Here is a 22,635-nt window from a genome sequence, read left to right as displayed (position 1 = left end):
TTAAAAAATGTTGTCAATAGTTAGAAAGCAATCTTGTATCACAATTTAAATCATCCATTATAAATTTAAATTATAATGTATATATTCAAAAATATTTATTTTGTATAAATTATCATTATATAAATGTACTAGCTTGATTAAAATGAAAAAAATGGGATTTTTTTAGAAAAAAAAATATATCTCACTTTTCTATTCAAAATTTCTTTATTTTCTCTAAATTATACAGATCAAATTAATTTTGGATTATAAATTTCTGCAATATTGTTGGACAAATTTAACACCATGTATTGACAAAAATATTATTTTAATTTCATATTATATTTTTAATGTTATAAATAGTATTTATTATTTTTACTAATAAGTACTAGTATACATCTAAAAATAATTTTATAAATGAACTTTTTGCAATGTTGTTTTTATCCAAATTAATTTTGAGTGAAGTTATGTTTAGAGAATCTAATATAACCTTAGTGGGAGAGTGAGGGGTGAGGTATAGACTGACATACAAAGATAGTTAGTTGTTCTCCTTTCCTAATACTTTTTGGAAGTTTTGTGTCTAATATAACCTTACGTGTGTTGCTTGTTGTCAAATATCTTAAATGTTTAGTTATACTTGTGCTTAGCAATGTCAAGAGATTTATATTAATCTCTCACAGTCTAACAAACCCCAACTCAAAATAATTGATTGAATGCTCAAAGACCACATTGGCATACCCATTTGGATTGAATTGTCCATGTTATGATTATCAAGCTTGTATGTGCCATAAATTGGTTTATAATTACGCCCGTGTGATTAAATTGGGATAGTATTTTTAGATCAAGTAAGTGAAGTATACTTAATTGGATGTTAGATAAGTTGATTGAATGAAGTTCCAAAGGCACGACAAAAATTGTAAAGTATATAACAAAAATTATGTGTATACTTGGTGTATTTTAAAATTGTGTTTCAAACGCATTCATGTCCACTTTTGAATCAATTGAGTGGGTATACATGTTATTTGTATGTTATAAAGTGGTATGTTACAAATATTTGCTGAATTTTGGCTTTTGAGCAAGGTTTATTTTCGAAGTTGCTATATAGCCAACCTAAGATGATTTTGAATTAGCCAATTTACAGTATAAAATATTTGTGTTATCTTTTAAACCCAATTGATTTCACTCAGTTCGGACATTTCTTTATAATTATATTTTCTTTAGGACAAGTTCAAGGTGAAAATGTGTAGGACGACTTGTGGTTATCTTGTGTTTAGCATGCATGCAAATTATGTAATGCTTGGATTATTGCCTTTGAATGAACCTCTAACTTTTGTGTGTCCGAAACACGTTTATTTCTAGTATAGAAAAAATCCTGAGTCATCATCAGAACATGTGTTATACATAGTGCTTGAAAATGAATTAATTTCTCTTGCTAAATAGTGTTGCTTTCTTTTTCTCCGTATTGCGTTTAAAATTGAGGAAAATATAGAATGTTGTTATGTAATTCCTTTGGTGACATCAAAGTTATACTTATCTTCTTTGTAATTTAATTGGTCCCATATCATTTTAAGTTTTCTATGATTTTTAGTTATGTTAATATTACAATATGTTTTATTGATTTGCAACTATGTATAACTGTTATGTTATTGAAAACTCATGTTTCAAGTGTGAGGGGATCATCTTGTATTTTTAGTTAAAACAACATATCTTAATGGATTCAAAGGAATTGGAATCACTCCATTTACATGAGTAAATAATTTAATATAAATTTTTAAATATGAAAACGGAGATGAACATAGTACTGCTGTGAAAATTGTTTTATTGAAAAGAGATTAGCGGTTGTTGGAGTATAAGTGTGAGGTGAAGTCTTACATCGAATAAAAGTGAAAAAATTAAACACAATATATAAGTAAAGAAAAGATCCATAAACATAAATTTTAAGGTTTTATGCTTTAACTCTATTTTTTTTCTTACACCTCGTAAATGTATTTTGTATTTAGATATTTTGGACATTTAACTTACATTTTCTTAACTTAAAACTTTGTTTGAGTTAATTTCATGTCAATTTCACTACCCAATTCGATGTTTGTCTTGTGTTTTTAAATTATTGGGAATTTACTAGCTTTTTAATGTTTAATTATAGGCAAAGAAAAAAATTGAATACTTAAGAAATTACATTAAAGAAACAAGTCAAAAACATCTTTGGAAGTAAATTTTCAAGACGATTATATAAAATTTAAATTTGTTGCTAATGTACACACTATTTTTTTTTAACATAAGTGCATTAACGACCAATACAAAAAATTTTGGAAAAAAAAACATCTAACTTTTTTTCTCAAAATTTAATTTGAAAATATTATTGTACTTTATCATTTAGTTTGAAAAAACTATTTTCTCTCTCCTCTTCCATGCGTTCTATCTTCTTTCTCACATGTCATTTCTCAATTTTCTAACTTTTCTTCTCCTTCTCGATCTCTCTTTCTCTCCTCGCTTATAGGTACTTTTTTTTGTTACAGAGGGTTCCCTTTTATTCTACATCACAACAAGGACACCTGAATAAAATCAATTCAACTATTAAGATCACTTTTATCGAATTTTAATGAAATTATATTTCCAAATATTTGAATTTGAAATTTCAGCACTACTCGAGACTACAAATTCAAAGAAGATACTTTCTATCAATTCTTCAACATTCAGTGACAAGTAAAACTAAAATATGAAATTATAATTCTTCTATAATTTGATAAAATAAAATAAGAAAGGAGGTTTCGTGTGTCACCAAAGTCATGTAAATGATAGATGAGCGAGACAGAACGTATGGAAGAGGAGAGAATTTTTATTTATTTTTTTTAAATTAAATGGTGAAGTACATTAATATCCCTAAACTAAGTGGTTTTGGTTGTTAATGCACTTATATTAAAAATTTGTAGTGTTAATTGTTAATGTACTCATATTAAAAAAAAGTATATATATATATATATATATATATATATATATATATATATATATATATATATATATATATATATATGATAATTGTCTTTTATTCCTATATTTCGTAGAAATTTAGGGGCAATAATATGATACCTATAGGGTTTTGAGCTTTATTTATGTCCATTTTAGTTGAGTTTTTAATAAAAGTTTTGTTTATTAGGATTTTTAGTTTATACCCTTTTTACAATTTATCTTTCGTTATTCTCTTGTGATTGTAGGAACTTTATTAAAGTCTATAGCTTTGGAAGTCTTGTAGAGACATAAAAAGCTTGTTGGGAAGTCTTGAGGAATTGCACACCCTATGTAAAAATGAATTTGACCCCTACGAGATTTCCTTTTTTCTAATTCAATTTGTTTTTAAACTCTATCTATCTTGTAGCTTTAATTACGGTAGTATTTATCTTGTTTTAAAAAGAAGAGATTTAGCGTAAAAGATATATAGGAGGAGAGAAAAAAGAATGATTTTGTCACATTTTTAGAGAGAAAAGAAAGTGGAGATGTGGTGACAGCTTTGATACTTAAAGGATTTGTCTTTCATTGTCTCTCTATTAGTTGCTTCTTCCCCATGATTATGAGCAACTAATTTCCTCCCTATTGGATTTTAATGTAATTGGTCTTACTTTTATGTAATTTTTATATTATTTTATTTCAATTAAAGATTTTTATTGTTCTTCTTTTATGTTTAATGTTTATTTTTTAACTGATTAATCGATTGCATGATTCTAATTATTCATTTGTAATTGGGAAATTTTATTGAATTACGAACTGAAAAAGATAACCAATCATTTTTATGCCTAAGAATAGGACAAATATTAGTGGTCATCACTAAAATCTTTTTTCTTAATGCAAATACCTTGGTTATACTAATTTAATGGATTGATAATGGAATCAATGAACTTAGATTCTTTAGCTTAAGGGATTAAAGCTTGAATAAGTTTGTGAGTTGATGAAACCAAATCTTAATTGAATAGGAATACATAATGATTGCATGTTTGAATGTTAACTGAAGTTAAACCCTAATGATTTCTCTCATTGAAATTACTTCAATTTTCTATGTTCACCAAATGTTTGACAAAAGTTCTCAACCAATTTTCTCTCACTTTTTGTCTTTTTATTTTTATGCAGTTGTTTTTAATTTCAGTTACTTAATTTCTTAATTCTCAAAATCTATCATTTTAATATTAAGTATGCAATTTATCGCACAAGTCCCTATGAAAACGATACTTTACTTATAATTGTGTTACTTAAGTGATTTAATACTATTGTCAAAATCTCAATAGTATGTATGTATGCATATACTTTCTTTGATCTTAAATATAAAAAAAAATAAACTTACACTAATTAATAAAGTGAGCAGAATCATTTTATTGTACTAATCTTATTTAAAAACTAAACTTTTTTCCTAAGCTAACATTTCTTAGAACTTGATGTCAAGGATTGAAGAGTCATTGAAAATAAACCTCAATTAAATGAATGATATTTTTAGTATGATCTTATTAAACAAGGTAGAATTAGTTGATATTTAATTATATTTGAGACCAACACAAAATAATTATTTTTGCTTTTATTCAAGATCAAATGAAGTGTGTATATATTTAATGAGCTACACAAACATTTAGTAGCTTTCAATGAATTTTGACGGATAGTAAGGAATGTGTTGATAACACTCCTCATATATGGATTTTGATTTTGTTTGTTGCAAAGCATTCAAAGTAATTTCAAAAAGAGATACAATATTCATATAATAGTTTATACAATAACATTTTTTTGTGTTTATATCTTTCCATCAAATCATTTATAACATTTGGGTATTCATAGAGCAAAGGAGTAAAGTATCTCCCTCATTGGCAAGCATGCATGGGCTCTCATGGACGAACCCAACAAGTTATGAGTTCAAATCCTATCCTTGAACTACCTTCATGATGATCATATCTTAAACGTCAACTTAAAAAATGAGAATCCTTACACATAAGATATATTCTGAAAGTCGTTGACTGTCTTCGAGAGGGGTTTAAGTTTTGTGTGGGGCGTGGTGATGTATCCTTCTGGTTTGGTTCTTGGTTTCATGGAAAAAACTATGCGATGAGGTTTTGTTTGTACATATTGTTGATACCTAGTTGAAACTTTGTGATATGTATGTAAATGATTCTTGGAACTGGTCTACTCTTCATACTATGGTTCCTTTGGAGGTTCAAGAATCGGTTCATAAAATAGTCCTGCATGAGGAGGTTGTTGACACATTCATTTGGGACCCATCCCCTTTAGGTTGCTACTCAATGAAATCTGCTTTTAGGTGGCTTTGTCAAACACTTACCATTCTAAATACATGTGAAAAAAAGTTGGACTTGGATTTGGAACTTGAGACTACTAGAAAACATAAAAAACTTTTTATGGCTTACCTATAGAGGTAGTCCTTCTACTAGTGTTTTTCGTTGGAGGATACATTTGTCTTCCTCTTCTTTTTGTTGCAGGTGTAATGGAGTGGATTCACACGTTAAGAGGCTGCCGAGGAGCTAAATCTATTTGGCATCAGCTTCATATTCTTTCATTTCTTAATCACTTCAATAGAGATGATGTTCTATAGTTGTGCCACAATGCCCTAAGGCGTAATTGTCAACTCTTTGGGACTACATGCTGGGTCATTTGGAAATCCCGTAACCATTATTGTTTCCAAGGCAAGGAATGGACATAGATTTACACTATGAATCAGATCGCAAGCCAATGTCAGCTCATTCAGACTCACTTTAAGGGATCTTCCTCCACAAGAGACCTACATAACACCGCTTTCACCTATTTCTCCTTTCGTCAAGTTGAATACTGATGAAATTTCTTTGGGTAACCTGGGGCCATTAGGTTTTGGAGGTATAGTGCAGGATTCTCGGGGACTTTGTCTCTTCAGGTTCTATGGGCATTGTGATCACACAATGAACATGCATGTTGAGCTACTTACTATACTTTGCAGGAGTATCATCCACACTTTCCAGAAAGTGAATGCTTGCGTTGATATTCTCACAAAGAAGGTAGCTTCCACTAGCGTGCCATTGGTCATGCTAGAACTTTGCCCCGATGATGTTTTTCGCTGTGTAACTGATGCACTTCATACAAATTTTGTTCGCTTGTAATTTTATTATTTTTTTTCTTCATTAATAAAAAGATAATTTATTTTATGTCAAACTTCTTTTTTTATGTCTTTCTATCTTAGTTTTTTTTTTCCAAATGATAATATTAAGGATTGAACTAAATATTTATGTATCTATCCCAATATTTCACTACTAAGTCGACTCTTATGATTATCTCTCTATTAGTTATGAAATATGTTATAAAATTTGTTATACAAATAATAATATTTTTCCTTAGAAAATAACCATTATGAAAAGCATTTGAAAATTGATGGTTGAAATTTTTATTTAATTAAAATGTAATATATATATATATATATATATATATATATATATATATATATATATATATATATATATCATTTAACAATTGTTATAGAAATATGTTAAATTAAAATTCAAAATAAATAATAAATAATAACATATAAAAGTGAGGGTACATTAGGGAAATATGGGATCATTAAGGTAAAAATTATTATCCCTGATAAAATATTGAGTCATTTAAAGTATGAAATATGATTTAATATTATGAGACAAAAAATAATACAAATACAAAAATCTGACACTTAATATAAAGAGTAATGCAGTCACTTAATTTCTAATTGATTATGCTTTTTTTCCCAACTTTTTTTGGTTTTTGCGTACTTTTTTTCTTTCTTTCCTAGGGGTGTTTGTAGGCTGGATCGGGTCGGTTTTGGCTAAATTCAGAATCCAACCCAATCAAATTTTATTGGTTTGGTTAGGTTCAATTTTTATAATTTTTTTTTGAAACCCAGCTCAACCCTATCCATTCATGAACGATTTGGTTCGGTTCGGACCAACGGGTTACCCATTTAAATTTGATCTTTTTTTAGAATTGTTATTTTATATCATGATTCATCGAAATATTCAATACAATTAACATAATATTATCAAATGTCTGAAAGTAATAACATTGATTCATTTAATACCATCAACATAATATTCTAAAATAGACTAATACAAATTAAAACAAAATATTCTTCAACGAGATTTACTATAATAATCTTAATCACAATTATTTCCTATAACTAATTTCTTGCAATAAACTTTGTTGTAACCAAATTTGCTATAATCAAATTTGTTGCAATCAGATTTGCTTAAACAAGTGAACAAAATATTATCCATTAATATTATAAACATGATAGAAAAAATAATATAGAAAAAGATGAAACAAATAACAATGTACCTGAAAATAATACCTTAAGAAGTTTCAATACTAGTAGTGCCAACACACTTGCAATTCTAACACTTGGAGTCCCAATATTAATAGTATTTAAAATCAAATCAAACAACTCTAAAAATTTTAAACAGTTTTGATCAGTTCGATTTTGATCGGTCTATAAATCTAAACTTGTAACCCAATTTGTACGATTTTGATTGGTTCAATTTGATTTTGACCTAAATACATAAATGACTCAATCCAAATTATTCGATTCGATTTGAGTTAATTTGGATTCGCAAGTGACCACCCCTATTTTTTCGCAATTTTTAATTCATAGTCAGCCATCAGCATTTTTGAATTGTCAAATTCATGATTTTTTCCCATACATACAACAAAAAAAACCAACACATACAACTCCCCCCATTATTTACACAAATATACATGTTTACTATTCACAATGTAAATTTAGGTTAGGGGTACCCGAATTTACAATGAGATTTTGAAAAAAAAAAATTGGTTTTTTACGTTGAGAATTCGGGTCCCCCAACCCGAATTCTCAACATGTTTTTTTGTTATTTTTTTTTAATTTTTAAAAATTATTTTTTTAAAATATTTTTAGAAAATATATATAAATAAAGGAAAATAATAAAATTAGAGAAGATTATGATATAATTTTTTAGTCACGATGTATGTATTTTTTAGCTAAATTTATGTGTCATTGACAGTTTTATTTTGTTATATACATTAATTAAAAAATAAGAAAATTAATTAGTAGTATTAAAATAAATTAAAAAACACAGTGAATAAATAATTGACACATAAAATTAAATAGTACAGTGACTGAGATGATAGACGAGAATAATGAAACATACTAAAAATGTAATTGCAATGCAAATATGATGAAACTAATGATAGTCTAAAAAATGTTGTGCAGGGGACATGTTTTCTTCCATTTGGGTTACTGGTTTGCTCAAAATAACTAAATTTTTTATTGGACAGAATTGTTTCCAGTAGTTAGATTCTACTAACACCTTTGGCACGTCTTCGTCGTTTTCCAACTTTGTTATTTCATATTCGATTAATTTTTCTGAATATTTAGCATGGTCTGATTGTCGAAAGAACAATTGTCTGATCACTTGTGATTCGTGAATTCCATAAGGGGGAACCCCTAGAGGTGTAACTTGCTTGATTATATCCTTAAGTTTGTCTATGCTATATCCCGAAGGAATGTTAGATCTTATTGGATTTGTTCTAATGAAGGAGTAATCCAAAAACCTGCCTTGGCTGGTATGTTTCACTTCCTATAGTAATACAACATCGCATCATGAGTAGGAGTAATAGTGGATTGAAGTAGGTTGAGTATACCATTCGGTGTTCTATTGATGATACATAATAATTCTATAGGGCCAACACACACGAGTATTGCTTATTGCACATTAACATTCTGTAAACATCATAATCATTTTTCAATTGTAGAGATTGAAAAAAATATTACTAATTTGCATCTATGAATGGTTGTCTGTAGTAGTTTTCATCCACTAATTGATCATTGGTTAGCTGAAGGGTGTTGTGCATTATACTCTTAAGTGTCTCAAAAGAACAATCATTAGGAACTCGCATTGGTGTTGGAGTGGGACTTTGAAAATAAACACCAGTTTGGTTGTGAGTGATTAATCCATTTAGAAAAATGAAGGTTAATCTCGAGTTAGCAATGGTTTGAGTGGTTGTTTCTCCCAAGAATGCCATAGTATTAAGATTGAATTTGGTTTGTGAAGGTATGTTGTGTGGAATTGTGTGGTTATATTGAGGGTGTTTGATGTTATTTATAGTTGTATGAACATTTTTTCCCGTTGATGTGTATTGGAATCTCATAAGGTTAAAATTGTGTTCCTGCTAAAGGCTTTTCTGGAATTCAATGTTCATTTTTCCCTGGTTCCTGATACAGCAGATGTTCAATATAATTTTTAGACTAAAAAACATATTGTGAGTTGTCCATTTTATGTTAGTTTTGTTGGTGAAACATTTTTTTAGAGATGTGTACAAATTGCAGAGTGTTGTCAATTACGACTATGATTTTTGCGTGCTACCTGCTGCAACAGACGTCCATCATAACTTTTCATACTGAAAAAGAGATATTGAGTTGTCAATTTTATGTCAATTTTGTTGGTGAAACATTTATTTTTTTAAGAGACGTGTGTAAACTGCAGAGTGTTGTCAATTTCGACTGTGATTTTTCCTTGGTACCTGATGCAATAGATGTCCATTATAATTTTCAGACTAAAAAAGAGATTCTGAGTTATCCATTTTATGTCAGTTTTGTAGGTGAAACATTTATTTTTTTGAGAGGCGGGTGCAAATTAGAGAGTGTTGTCAATTTTGACTAATATGTTACCATGTCAGTTGCTGCAGTGATGTCCATTATCACTTTCATGCTGAAAAAAAGCATATAAGTTGTCCATTTTATGTTAGTTTTGTTGGAGAAACCTTTATTTTTTTTAAGAGTCGTGTGTAAATTGCAAATCATGGGCACTTAAGCATAACATGAGCACTTAAGCATTGTTTCAAAGGTCCAAATCATAATTTTTTTTATTCTCCTAATTTGAGGTCGTTGTCTATGGAACTAGCGCACCATCACATTTGTAAAAGTACTAAGGTCCAAAAGCAACTAACCATTCCTACATTCATCACATTTGTAAGAGTTCGAAAACACCATCACATATCATAAAACATGACTAGCAAAACAATGGGCCCTCAAGCAGGTATATGGTAATTAGACATGACAACGGGGAGGGGCGAGAACAAGTATTGCCTTCCTAGTCCCCGACCCCGACTCCACAACATATACCCGTATCCGATCTCAATGGGTTAAAATATGTTACCCCATTCTCGTACCTGTTGGGTATCGGGTATCCCCGTCCCCGATTTAGATTTGTGAAAAGAAAAAAAATTGTAAAAAATTATATTGAAAATTTGATTAAAAAATTATTATTACATATTTATTTTTAACTACTTGTATTTGCAACACATTTGTCTACCAAAATCATCAAAAAAAATAAATTATGTAAAAATTAACAAGTAATTAATAAAATTTTAATAATTTCATTATCGGGGTGGATACGAGAATGGGTATGAGACGGATAATGACATCCCCGTTCCCGACCCCGATTAAAAAAGTCGGATAATCCTCAAATCTGTACCCGGTCAACTCGGGTATTCCCTGTCAAAATTGGGACGGGTTTGGGCGAATACCCACGGATACAGGTTTCATTGTCATACCTAATGGTAATTGGGAAGAGTCATACAAAAACGGTGTTCAATCTGGAGGTTAATTGATCATTCAAATAATAGGTGTCTCCATTGTCTCGGAAGTTCAAGTCAAACACATTATTTTTTATTATTATTAACACATTTCATTTCACATCATTCATAAATTAATAAAACATATTTCAACTGTGTAATTTTTAACTAATGTAAATTTTTAAAATTAATTTACATTGTAATATTTTTAACTATTTTTTTTAATATCATGATATTCTCTAATTTTATTAATTTCTTTTATTTATATATATTTCTAAAAAATTATTTAAAAGAAAAACAAAAAATACGTTGAGAATTTGGGTTGAACCTGAATTCTCGATGTAAAAAATCAAAATTTTCTTAAATTGCAGTGTAAATTTGGGTTTTCCCAATCTTAATTTACATTTGTGAATAATAAATATGTATATCTATATAAATAATTAAAGAGTAGTATGTTTTGGTAATTTTTTTTATATATATGGGGAAAAAAACTCAAATTCACCCATTACCTTTTCCCGTGTCCGATCGAATCCAATCCACCAAATCGGCGACGTCGCCTTCCGCTACAGATCCGCGGCGGAACCACCGTATCTGACTATCTCCGATTGATCTTCCGATAAAAGTGGACCGGAAATGCCGGTTGCCGCTTCCGCCATTTACTTTCTCAACCTCCGCGGCGACGTTCTCATCAACCGCCTCTATCGCGACGATGTCGGGTACTCTAGTTTCTTCCGCTTTTTTCTCTCTCACAGTGACTGTTTGGATGAACGTTGATAAAATTGATTTTGAAGTGATGTATGTGATTTATGTTTGGGTATTTTTATTATAAAAACAAGTTAGGAGTAAAACTAGATGGTAAGCGCGTTTTGATTATAGCTTGTATTGTATGTAGCGATTATAACGTGGTTGTTATTTGAAAGAATTGACGTGGCTAGACCTAGGGCTAATTGGTGATTTTATTGTAGGGGAAATATGGTGGATGCTTTTAGGACGCATGTTATGCAAACGAAGGAGCTTGGTACTTGCCCTGTGAGGCAGATTGGTGGATGCTCTTTCTTTTACATGAGGATCAGCAATGTCTACATTGTCATTGTTGTTAGCAACAATGCCAATGTCGCTTGCGCTTTCAAGTTTGTTGTTGAGGTACTGTAGCTCACCTTGTTAGGGTGCTGCTTGTGCATGACTTTCTTCTATCTAGCTTATAATTAATCCTGTTTTGGTTGTTGTTAATGTTTTGTTAAATGGTTGTTTGGTGTTACCTTCTACTGAATCTACTCTGAGTTAACAAGATGGGAGGAACCTTCTAAATTCTGATAGTTAGCTCAAACTTGATGTATGGACAAAGAGGGTTGTAAGCTACCATGAAATTAGTGGAGGAGCAATGATGAGTGCTGAACCATGCCGGGCTTGACTTGAGATATGTAGAAGTGCTAAGGGTCATGTAGATCAATAATAGTGTTATTTCTTGGCTTCATCATCTATAGTGGGAGCTTTTTTGGTGCTATCTATGATTTTATTTCTTGAACCACTATATTCTTCATCTTTTAGGCCAACCAGATTTAGCTGAAATATGTCAATTGAAATTTTCACATATAACCGTGGCTTGAGACCCTAAAGTTTTTATATTGTAGGTGCTAGCAGAGTAGTAGTTTGATTCTGGATAAGTTGGTAGTATGACCATAATTATGATAACCTGATTGGCCTTAAAATTCATAGCAGTTGACTAATTGAAATTTTTCTTTTTATAATTGACCTTCATTCTATGTACGCTTCTCTGCAATGCAGAGAAACAATTACCCTAATATTACAATTTATTTAAACAATGCTTTTATTACATTACATCACATCCTATTGTCACATGATGGAATGATTCTCAACTAATAAGAAATGGTGAGCACTAGTTACAGGTGTTAAGGTCAAATATACACACATAGGAATGGAGTATAACATTGATGCAGTATCCTAGTAAAAGTCCTGATATAAATTCTGCCAGTAAGAGGGAGTTAATGGAAAGTTATAAAGTAATTTACGTGTTTGTTAATTAATAGTTGTTTATCTTTGGATTGATCTCAGTAATGTTGTGTTTATTTGGCCAATTGTCCTATTAGTAAGTCTTGGAGACATTATCATGTAATCAGTAGTTAGAGAAGTAACTAAACCCTTTAAAATGTCATTAAGAGAGTCACTTAAAAGTTCAATCTGCGAACAAAATCAGCTCACAAGCCCTATCTCTCAGCTGAGGTTGCCTTTGATCAATTGCCAACATTTGACAAACCAAATTGTCATTAACACCATTTAGATCTTTTTTGAATGGTTTCTCCAAAAGTTTTACTACCTGTCATGATTAAAAAAAGGGTCTTTGTGATTTGTGGTGGTTGATAATTGCACTTTTTTTTACTTCCAGGCTGTTGCATTGTTCCGATCATACTTTGGTGGAGTTTTTGACGAGGATGCAATTCGCAATAATTTTGTACTCATTTATGAGCTCCTAGATGGTATGCAATTTATACAGAAAAACAACTAATTGCCTTCCATGATCTTGCTTTGATATTATCGTCTACTGTGTTATTTTTTAAATTTGAAACTCAAAGCAAGGGTTTTAGTTTCCTTTAATTTTGAAAATTTCAGAAATTATAAGAGTATATCGAAGCAAAACTACATCTGCCCAAATTTCTTTAAGTGAGGAGTTATGCATGTCTACTTTAGTACCTATTCTGAAGAGGGAGAGCTTGAGTATGATTATGCATCTTAGAAATTAGAATATATTTTAATGATATTCTTATCATTGAAATACAAATTAAATTATATAGATAACTACTATAACCAGGCTTTTATCTGGGAGGAATATAAAAATTCCCACATTTGTGTATGGTGACAATCGGCCAAAAATGCAAGCAAACAAAGGAAAGGATACAATGAGTTACTTACTCTCTTGAGGCCTTTGGCAAGCTCTAATTTCATTATGTTGGTCTCAAGTCCCAACAGCTTGACCAAAATGATTGTAATGACTTCAATGAAAATTAGTGTGCTTAAAATAAGCAATAAACTAGGGTTTTTCTTTTGATTTTTTAATTGTAGTGGACATGGGTTTGATTGTGCTTGTGTATGTGCAACTGTAATAATGATCTTGCTTGATAACTATTAGGTGTGTTGCATTGTGAAGGTATTCTATATTATTGAAATGGTAAACAAATATATTTTGCCAAGTCAACGTTTATTTAGTGTTGAAGGCCAGAGTAAATTCTGTGAGAGAGAAAAAAATACTTGTCATTTAAATGGGTGAATGATTATTACCTATTTTGTTTTGCAGAAATTATGGACTTTGGTTACCCACAAAATCTTTCACCAGAGATCTTAAAGCTTTATATCACTCAGGAAGGAGTGCGTTCCCCATTTTCATCCAAGGTTAGCCAGCAAACACTGTTGTTGCTAGTAGCTACCATGAAGTAAGGGCATAGATTGGAACATCATAGGAGAAAACAGGGAGATATTGATATGACCAAAAAAATAAATCTCAGAGAATACCACATAGATGTATGGATGTATGAAAATGCTGGACATCAAATAATATGCAAGACATTTGCTCCATATAATTGATATATGAAAATTCCAGCCAACATTATTGTTGCTACTTGCTAGTGGCTACCATGAAGAAAGGGTACAGATAGGAGAAAACATGGAGATGATGACATGACAAAATAAAGTCTAAAAACAGTCTCTGTAGGTTGGCTGCTTAACAGCTTAAGTTGATGATCTAGTTGTCAACCTTTGTTGGAGATTTACAAGATTACAAATCTCATTATGGATATAGTCTGTGTTGATACTTGGTACCGTTCTGTCTCTGACACATGTCACCATAAGTGAAATGATTTTTTTATCACGATGTACACCTTTTTGTTTCATGCATATTACTGAAGTTGACATTGCTGCAGACTTTAAATTGTTTTGTAATTGCTTCATAAGGAACAAATAAACTGTTTTGTTTGTGCTAGAAGCTAGCCTTTTTCTTCACTGTTTCTGATTGATAAGGCATGAGTTATACCTATGGACCATGGTCAAGTTTTCTCTTCATTGATGCCATATTATTTTGATCTTTTTTCCTACACCTCTTCTCAACATGAAGTTGTAAATTCAGAGATTATAATTAGAAAAAAATGGTGATGCAAACTTTTTAACTTCTGTCCATAAAGCTGATATCAGTTTCTATTACTGTTCTCTGACTGTGTTGTGCAATGTCTATCGACTCTATCTATCTGTATATATATTTTTTAACTTAATATTTTTACCCTCTGGTGTTGGGTATTCCTTTAAATCCTTTTCTTGACTATATTCTGTGTGCATTGAATAAAAGCCCACAGATAGACCTGTTCCAAATGCAACTTTACAAGTTACTGGTGCTGTTGGTTGGCGGAGAGAAGGGCTTGTGTACAAAAAGAATGAGGTAGTGTCACATCTATTGTTTACAATGATTGCTATGCAGCTAGTGCTGTTATAACATTCACCCTTTACAGGTCTTCCTGGATATTGTGGAAAGTGTAAATCTTCTTATGTCTTCTAAAGGTGGGCTGTGGATTTCATTTTTCTCCATATTAATATTTGCTAGGTTGCCCGCATGCTAACTAGTTTGTGAATTTAGGTAGTGTTCTGCGTTGTGATGTCACTGGGAAGATTCTTATGAAGTGCTTTCTTTCTGGAATGCCTGATTTAAAGTTGGGTCTGAATGACAAGATTGGTCTTGAGAAAGAAGCACAACTTAAGTCCCGTCCTGCTAAAAGGTAGCCTTCTGTTGCACTCATTTCCCCTTTTGGCCACCAATGTTTTTTTTTTTTCCTTTAAATATTGTCATTTCAAACTTTAGTCTTTATGCTCTTCTGTTATGTTAGCATTGATAATGATTTGTTTTAAATAGGGTGTTTGTTTTCTTGTTTTTCCATTTTAGTTCCTATTCTGTATGGTGTACTTGGAGGGCATTTTATCCTGCTGTTTGGTCTCTTTCCCTATTCTAATCACTTTCCCCCCTCTTATCAACAAATGTATGTTGCAGTGGTAAAAGTATCGAGCTTGATGATGTCACTTTCCATCAATGTGTAAATTTGACAAGGTTCAACTCAGAGAAGACTGTTAGTTTTGTACCACCTGATGGTGAATTTGAACTAATGAAGTAGGTTCTTTTCTTTCTAGTCTATCTCTTGCTATCTAATTTCAGAAATCAAAAGCAAATGTTCTCCTTGTTTGCTTTTTGGGTGGGGGTGGAGGTTCAACTGTTTGTTTTTTGTCCTTCAAACTTATCTTGTTTAACCATTGTTTGGTATTACAAAATAACTAGCTATATAGGATTGGGTGGATTCATAATGATGCTTGAATTGTCATTGATTTGTGTTTAATATCAGCTAATATAGTTATATCTGGGCAGGTATCGTATAACTGAGGGAGTTAATCTTCCCTTCAAAGTATTGCCAACCATCAAGGAACTTGGTCGATCCCGGATAGAAGTGAACGTTAAGGTTTGAAATTTTACATGTTGGATATCCATTCTCTTGTTGATATGCCATCCTCCACTTGGCTATCCATTTACATGTTGGATATCCATTTATTTTTTCAGTACATATTTTTCAGGTAAAAAGTGTTTTTGGTGCAAAAATGTTTGCACTTGGGGTTGTAGTCAAGATTCCTGTTCCAAAACAAACAGCAAAAACAAATTTCACAGTTACATCTGGCCGAGCAAAATACAATGCTTCTATTGATTGTTTGGTTTGGAAGTAAGTATCTTCATTGTGATTATTATTTGAACTATGGTATTTCACTTTGTTATTCCATATAGAAAAATTCCAATTATTCTTTGAAGTTATTGGTGGGTATCATTCAATATGTTTTTTTAGGTGAAAAGCCATGGTGTATGTATATATGAATCAATTGTTACGCTCCCCTCTGCACCCCTCACTATTTTCCATTTATACTCTAGTTTTTAGTTTTTCATTATAGTAGGTTAGTCATTCTAATATCATTATTGGTTGTTTTTCCTTTATTTCTAGGATTAGAAAATTCCCTGGGCAAACCGAGTCAACCTTAAGTGCAGAAGTTGAACTTATTTCCACAACAACAGAAAAGAAATCTTGGACTAGACCACCAATTCAGATGGAGTTTCAGGTGTGTTATTGGTTTACTAATTCCATGAAAATGGGCAGGTGTCATACTATATCTGCTCTTTACTTCTCAGTGTTTTATGTTGTTATCATCAGTGCTAAATACATACGTAATCTTATGGCTGAAGCTTTAAATTGCAGATCAAGTGTATTATATGTGCATTTATTATTATTATTATTATTATTATTTGGAGTGAAAAGTGGATACAGTAGGAATTGGAACAGAAATTACGTCTGTTCAATCATCAATTTTCTAGCTGTTGCAAAGAAAGTACTTGTTCTGAGTTAGTTGAAGGCAAAAGTGTGTCTGATTCATAAACTAAATAAAAAGTCTGCTTCTGTCCGTCTCTTGGAAGTGAAATTATGACAATTAGAATTTGGACACTGGATTACAATCTTGATCCTTCATCAGATGTTGTCCAACTACGTTCATTTAAAAGCAGATGATCAAATAATAATTTTTTTTTGTTTTAACTTTCCTTTCCCCCTTTTTGGCCAAGCTTGATGGGACGTATTGATCCTTTGCTGTTGGTAAATTTCTGAAGAAATCTATCATATTCACTCGTGGAGCCATCTTTCCAAACTTCCACTTACACTTGTTCTGTATTTCTTGATGCAGGTTCCCATGTTCACAGCATCTGGTTTACGTGTCCGTTTCCTCAAGGTACGTATCCGTCGCAACCTACTGTTCCATTTTCCCCTGTTTTCTTTCATAACTAAGTGATTCTATTTTCTTTATTTACTCTCTTCAGGTGTGGGAGAAGAGTGGGTACAATACCGTTGAGTGGGTTCGTTACATTACAAAAGCAGGATCCTACGAGATTAGGTGCTAGACACAATTGGTATTTTGCTGGGTGGAGATTGAAGCAAAAATCCCAAATAAGGCGCAGTGCAGGCTAGTTATCCAAGTTTCGTATTGTATTAAACATGTAATGAAAGAAGGTTCAGGAGTTACTCAATGTGCTGTCAGTATGATTCTGTATGAAAATCAGTTTTAATATTTTTGTTCCAAAAGGCCAGCCTGTTATTGGATCCTGAAATTGAGTGTTCTCTTGTACACTTTGTATTTTGTTCTTATATTTTTTGTTATATAAAATCGATTTATTGTAATGATAATATTTATTGAGTGATGATTCATTGAATTTTTTTCATGTTGAAATTGATTTTTTGTGTGTTTACGTTTGCAAGGAAATGTACAATGAAAAGTCATTCTTACAGTTCCTCTGTCCAGGTAGAAGTTCTCGCAATTCGTATAGAAATATGAACAGGGCTTAAACTTTAGCTTTAACATGACAATTAAGTTAATTAGTTTTCCTCAAATTCCGTACATTTTAAATTTTATGAAAAAAATCTGCATGTCGAGTTTTTCGTTAACCCTGTCATTTCTTAGTCTAATTCGAGGAATTATAATTTCTTAATAATATTTAAAAATTCAGTTCAGTTCAATAACTCACTCAAGTTAGTTGACAAGGCTGATATACATTTTATCTGGAACACCAACCTTATTAGAAATTGAAACAGGCTGTTGCCTTGTGCCCTTGAATTGGTTTTTTTTTTTTTTTTTGTGTCACTCCCATTAATAAGGAGAGAGGGACCAAAAATTGTTTTTACTTGAATAATACTTAACTTCAGTCATCTTTCTTTTGACTAATCCAATCTTAACTTCAGTAATCTTTCTTTTGAAAAATCCAAAATTCAGTAATCCAAAACTTCAGTAATCTTTTAATTAACTAATCCAAAACTTCAGTAATCTTTCTTTTGAAAAATCCAAAATTCGATGAAAAGTTAAGTAAAATCTAATTAACTAATAAAGTTAAGTAAAATCTAAGTTAAGTAAAATTTAATTAAAAATTATTTCAGTAAATTAAACTCCGCATAAAATCATAATGATTTAATTATAACTTCGTCGTTATTCTGTGATAATGCTAATTTGTGCTTAACTGTTCTATGCTTAACTTTCTTCTATCTACTGCTTTACCTGTACGTGATAATGCTTATGTTCATTGAATATATAAAATTCAAATTTAAGATTAGAGAGAAATGGACCGTCAATGATGATGGCCAATGGGACAAGTACCACCATCTTGGAAGTTTAAAGATTGTTGAATTAATACAAAAGGGGAAACATTCACTGAAATCAAAGCCACTCTCAAATATACATGGAAGGATTCAGACTAAATTGAAACCCTTCTTATTTCATGTCTGCAAAGAGAAACTCCTAGGAGTAATAACACAAGAAGTAGACGTACTACAGCAAAACACAGATAGATCTATTATATATGTTTGTTCCTTGGAGGGTTAGGGTTTCCTCCTAGTGGATAAGATGGATAAGTGGTTCCAGGCATAGGAACTGCCCCAAGTGGCTGGTGCTGGTGCCCTTGCTGGTAGTGAGTCTGAGTTGTTCCTACTAAGGGAGGGTTGTTGTGGCCATGGTGGAGACCATAATGTGATTGGTTGGCGCTTAGCTTCTCTGCTGCATGCCTTGCTTTAGCTTCATGCAGCTCCATCTTTGCTCCAGCTTCCTTTGCCTTTGCGTGCTCATGGGCTATCACCCTCTCCTCTTCTGTTCTTGCCGTTGCTTTCTCTGCCTACACAAATATCAACCCATATACTTTATTTCTCATGTAACTATTAACATCCACCCTTAGCTTCAAGATGCACGTATAAATTAGATATATTAACTCTGACAAGCTTTGCACGATCATATAGTCTTCAAATTTAGTAAAATAAGTTTTTTCCCATCATTAAATTTGTGGCTGAAGAGGTTACATATTAGTGTTAGTGTGTAATAATTATGTTATTATATTATCCTCTCCGATAACAAATTATTTTAATTTTAAATATCTCAAATTATTTCACTTTTAAATATAACTTTTATCATCATAAAAATGATCAATTTAACATACATAGGATATAAGTGCATAACCTATTTTTCTGCATTATAAATAGTATATCAAGATTCTAACTTCATGATGTTGATGCCTACGCCACAAACTCAAATTAATCATTGATTGAGAGATACTACTACTATATAATGGAACAAAATATATGAATGTACAATGGAAAAGCTCGGAAGCTAGCAGACCTTCTCGTCTATTTTGGCTTTATAGATGTCGACTTGTTCCTTGGCAGCACTTGCCATGTTTTTCATCTTCTCCTTTGAGGATTGCATCTTTGTTCTTCTTTTCTTCTTCTCTCTCTTTCTATATCATATATCAAAACGATTTGAACAGAAAACTGGACGTGGTGGAGATTTTATAAGAGAAGGAAGATGCGAGCCAAACCATGCCACGACAAAAAAGAAGAGCATGGCACGCTAGGTACCGTGCACTTGTTCAACATGCAGAGCTTTTCCCATCAACATGTTGCCACGTTCACAGAAAACCAGAGATATAATTAGATTATTATTATTATAACTTATCCGTTACCGTAGCACTAACGAATAAGAATTTTTTAAAACAATTTATGATTTTAATTTAAATACATCAATAATCTTACACAATTATCTTATCAGATTAGTTTTAGTTTCTATCACTATTAACTAACTAATGTTCTCATATCTTTTATCTGATTTCAATAGGTACTAGTCACGTGCGTTCTGTTGATAAAAAAGCACAAGACACTAGTTGGTAGTTTTTCTTTTAATTTTTAACAATATTATATATATATATATATATATATATATATATATATATATATATTTTTTTTTTTTTTTTACAATATCACATCATATTTCTTATTTTAAATAATTTAATTAAAATTTTACTCCAGCCAAAAAATTTAGTAAAGTTTCTCTCCACTATATATCTAACTCTTTATATTTATTTTTCTGAATAACTTTATTTTATTACTCATGTTAATTTTAAGTTAATATATTTAAATAACAATAAGTAAATAAATATGATACATTTTAATTAAATAAAATTTAACTTTTAAAATAAAAATAATAAAATATAATGCAAATTAAACTTAAAGAAAAAGAGTTATGCCTGACAATATACAAATTTTTAAGTCGTCATCCAATCACAATTCAATTCATCATGTATAATAAATTTATTGATTTTTAAAATAATTATCTTAAAGTAATTTAAAAGTTAATTTATAATTAAATAATAATGTAAAACTATTTTACATTGTTCAGCACATAGACTTTAAACTCTTAAACTTAATAATAATAACTTTAAAATACATAAAGAAATACAAATAGCCTATCATTAAAATAAAGTTCAATTTTCATTATTTTTGCGTTCAAAACATTTCTAAATATGTTTCATTAAGTTTGATTGAAGATGACAATGTATTTCATTTTCATGCATGCGTTCTTTTTTCTAAATATCTTTTTCATGCATGGAGACATCATTACTAGAACCATCATATGAATAATCAAAATTGACATCATATTCATCTCATTTTTTCGTCAATCATATTATGTAGTATTATGCATGCATTCATTATCTGCTTCAATATATCAATGTTCCAAAATCGTGCTCGATCACATATAATTGTAAATCATGATTGAAACACTCCAAAAATTCTTTCAAAGTTTATTCTTGTTGATTCTTAACGTTAGGCAAACAATTTTTTTTTCTTTATTGGCTTTGGGATGAGTTTTACGAATGTAATCCATTTTGGATAAAAATATCTACTAAATAGTATCTCATATTATATGTGGTTGCATTTATCGTAAATTATACCTTAAAAGCTTACCCTTACAAAATTTCATTAAAGACTGAATGTTGAGAATGAAAAATTCATCCCACTTTGGCCTGACATTACATAAGGAATAATCATATATGACATATTTGGTGGAAATAAACTACGGACTGAAAAATGGAAAAAATTTCATATGTTTGGGATAATTATTTGGAGAATTTGAAGATTGAGAAAAAGAATGTTAAACATTTTGAGCATTTGGGAGTTGCGAATTTGGCATCCAATTGTAGTAAAAGTTAGAATTATATTGATTGGGATCTCCCATTTGTGTATACAAACAAGGGTTAAAAGCAAACAAAATAAAACAGAGAAAACAAGATGCCATTGAAGGATAATTGTGTGACAATATTATCAAAATGTTACAATTTATACTAAGCAATTTTATTGTTTACTTAAAAAAAAGGTCAATTTTTAAAAAACAACTTATCCAATTTATTTGCAGGAAAGTTGTCCAATTTTAACCACCGTACTGTGAATATGCAACGAAATTCATTTTTGTTTAAGATATACAATAAAACAAATATTACAATATTACTTTTGTACCGTGAACACCACAAAAACTGAAGAGCAACGAGTGCTCTGCGAAACAATCCAAACCAAGACGTGGGTCTTACATAGTTTCTCTTTATCTGTCACAATTTTTTTGTTGCATTGCTTTTCATGTGCATGTCAGAAAAATAATCTATGTTGAGATGCTCTAAGTTTGAATTTTAAATTCTACCATTTTTTTACTTAATTAAAGTTGACATGAAAACTATTACACTTGATCAAGAAGAATAACATGTTAGGAAAGATTTGGCTTCTTTTTTTTTATGTTTAGGGGATATTATTGATTTTGAAAAATTACAGGAATGAGTATTTTTTTTAATTTATTATGGAAAATGAGTAAATCGTATTTTGAAATTTTATGATTCTTTTAAAAGAGTAATAGAGAAGTCGTATTTGAGGTCACAACTTTACCTTGTTGGGTCAACTTGCTATATCAGAGTATCACACAAGACATTGTGTGTAACTTCTTAATCACGATCCCCCGTGTGTATTGTATGACGGGCTTGAGTAAAGACTCTTTAATCTCGACAAATTTACTATACAGGGCTTGATTTAGAAACAATTTACCAAACATGGTTCCTTTTAAAACATATTACACAGGGGGTCTGTTATTTACGGGGTGTCGCCATTGCTGCCGGCGGGAGAGCTTGTACCGCCATTG

The 22,635-nt window shown here is 30.8% G+C and overlaps 2 protein-coding genes across 2 annotated transcripts; one reads left to right on the top strand and one right to left on the bottom strand.

Annotated features, from left to right (window-relative positions):
- Positions 1-11,028: 11,028 nt before the first annotated feature.
- LOC100800916 (AP-2 complex subunit mu) lies at positions 11,029-17,828 on the top strand. Its single transcript, XM_003549936.5, has 13 exons — positions 11,029-11,285; positions 11,535-11,712; positions 12,974-13,064; positions 13,880-13,974; positions 14,921-15,010; positions 15,081-15,129; positions 15,206-15,344; positions 15,614-15,730; positions 15,983-16,073; positions 16,186-16,328; positions 16,602-16,716; positions 17,332-17,376; positions 17,465-17,828. The coding sequence occupies exons 1-13, from the start codon at positions 11,203-11,205 to the stop codon at positions 17,543-17,545; spliced, it is 1,317 nt and encodes a 438-aa protein (XP_003549984.1). The 5' UTR covers positions 11,029-11,202; the 3' UTR covers positions 17,546-17,828.
- Positions 17,829-18,758: 930 nt separating this feature from the next.
- PM16 (seed maturation protein) lies at positions 18,759-19,939 on the bottom strand. Its single transcript, NM_001250481.2, has 2 exons — positions 19,798-19,939; positions 18,759-19,300 (listed from the first exon to the last, which is right to left on the bottom strand). Exons 1-2 carry the CDS (start codon positions 19,882-19,884, stop codon positions 18,986-18,988), a joined length of 402 nt encoding a protein of 133 aa, NP_001237410.1. The 5' UTR covers positions 19,885-19,939; the 3' UTR covers positions 18,759-18,985.
- Positions 19,940-22,635: the final 2,696 nt, after the last annotated feature.

The sequence above is a fragment of the Glycine max genome, chromosome 17, assembly GCF_000004515.6.
Source record: "Glycine max cultivar Williams 82 chromosome 17, Glycine_max_v4.0, whole genome shotgun sequence".
Classification (NCBI taxonomy): Eukaryota; Viridiplantae; Streptophyta; class Magnoliopsida; order Fabales; family Fabaceae; genus Glycine; species Glycine max.
Note: the sequence above shows the minus strand (reverse complement) of the source record. Positions and strands in the feature narration are given on the sequence as shown.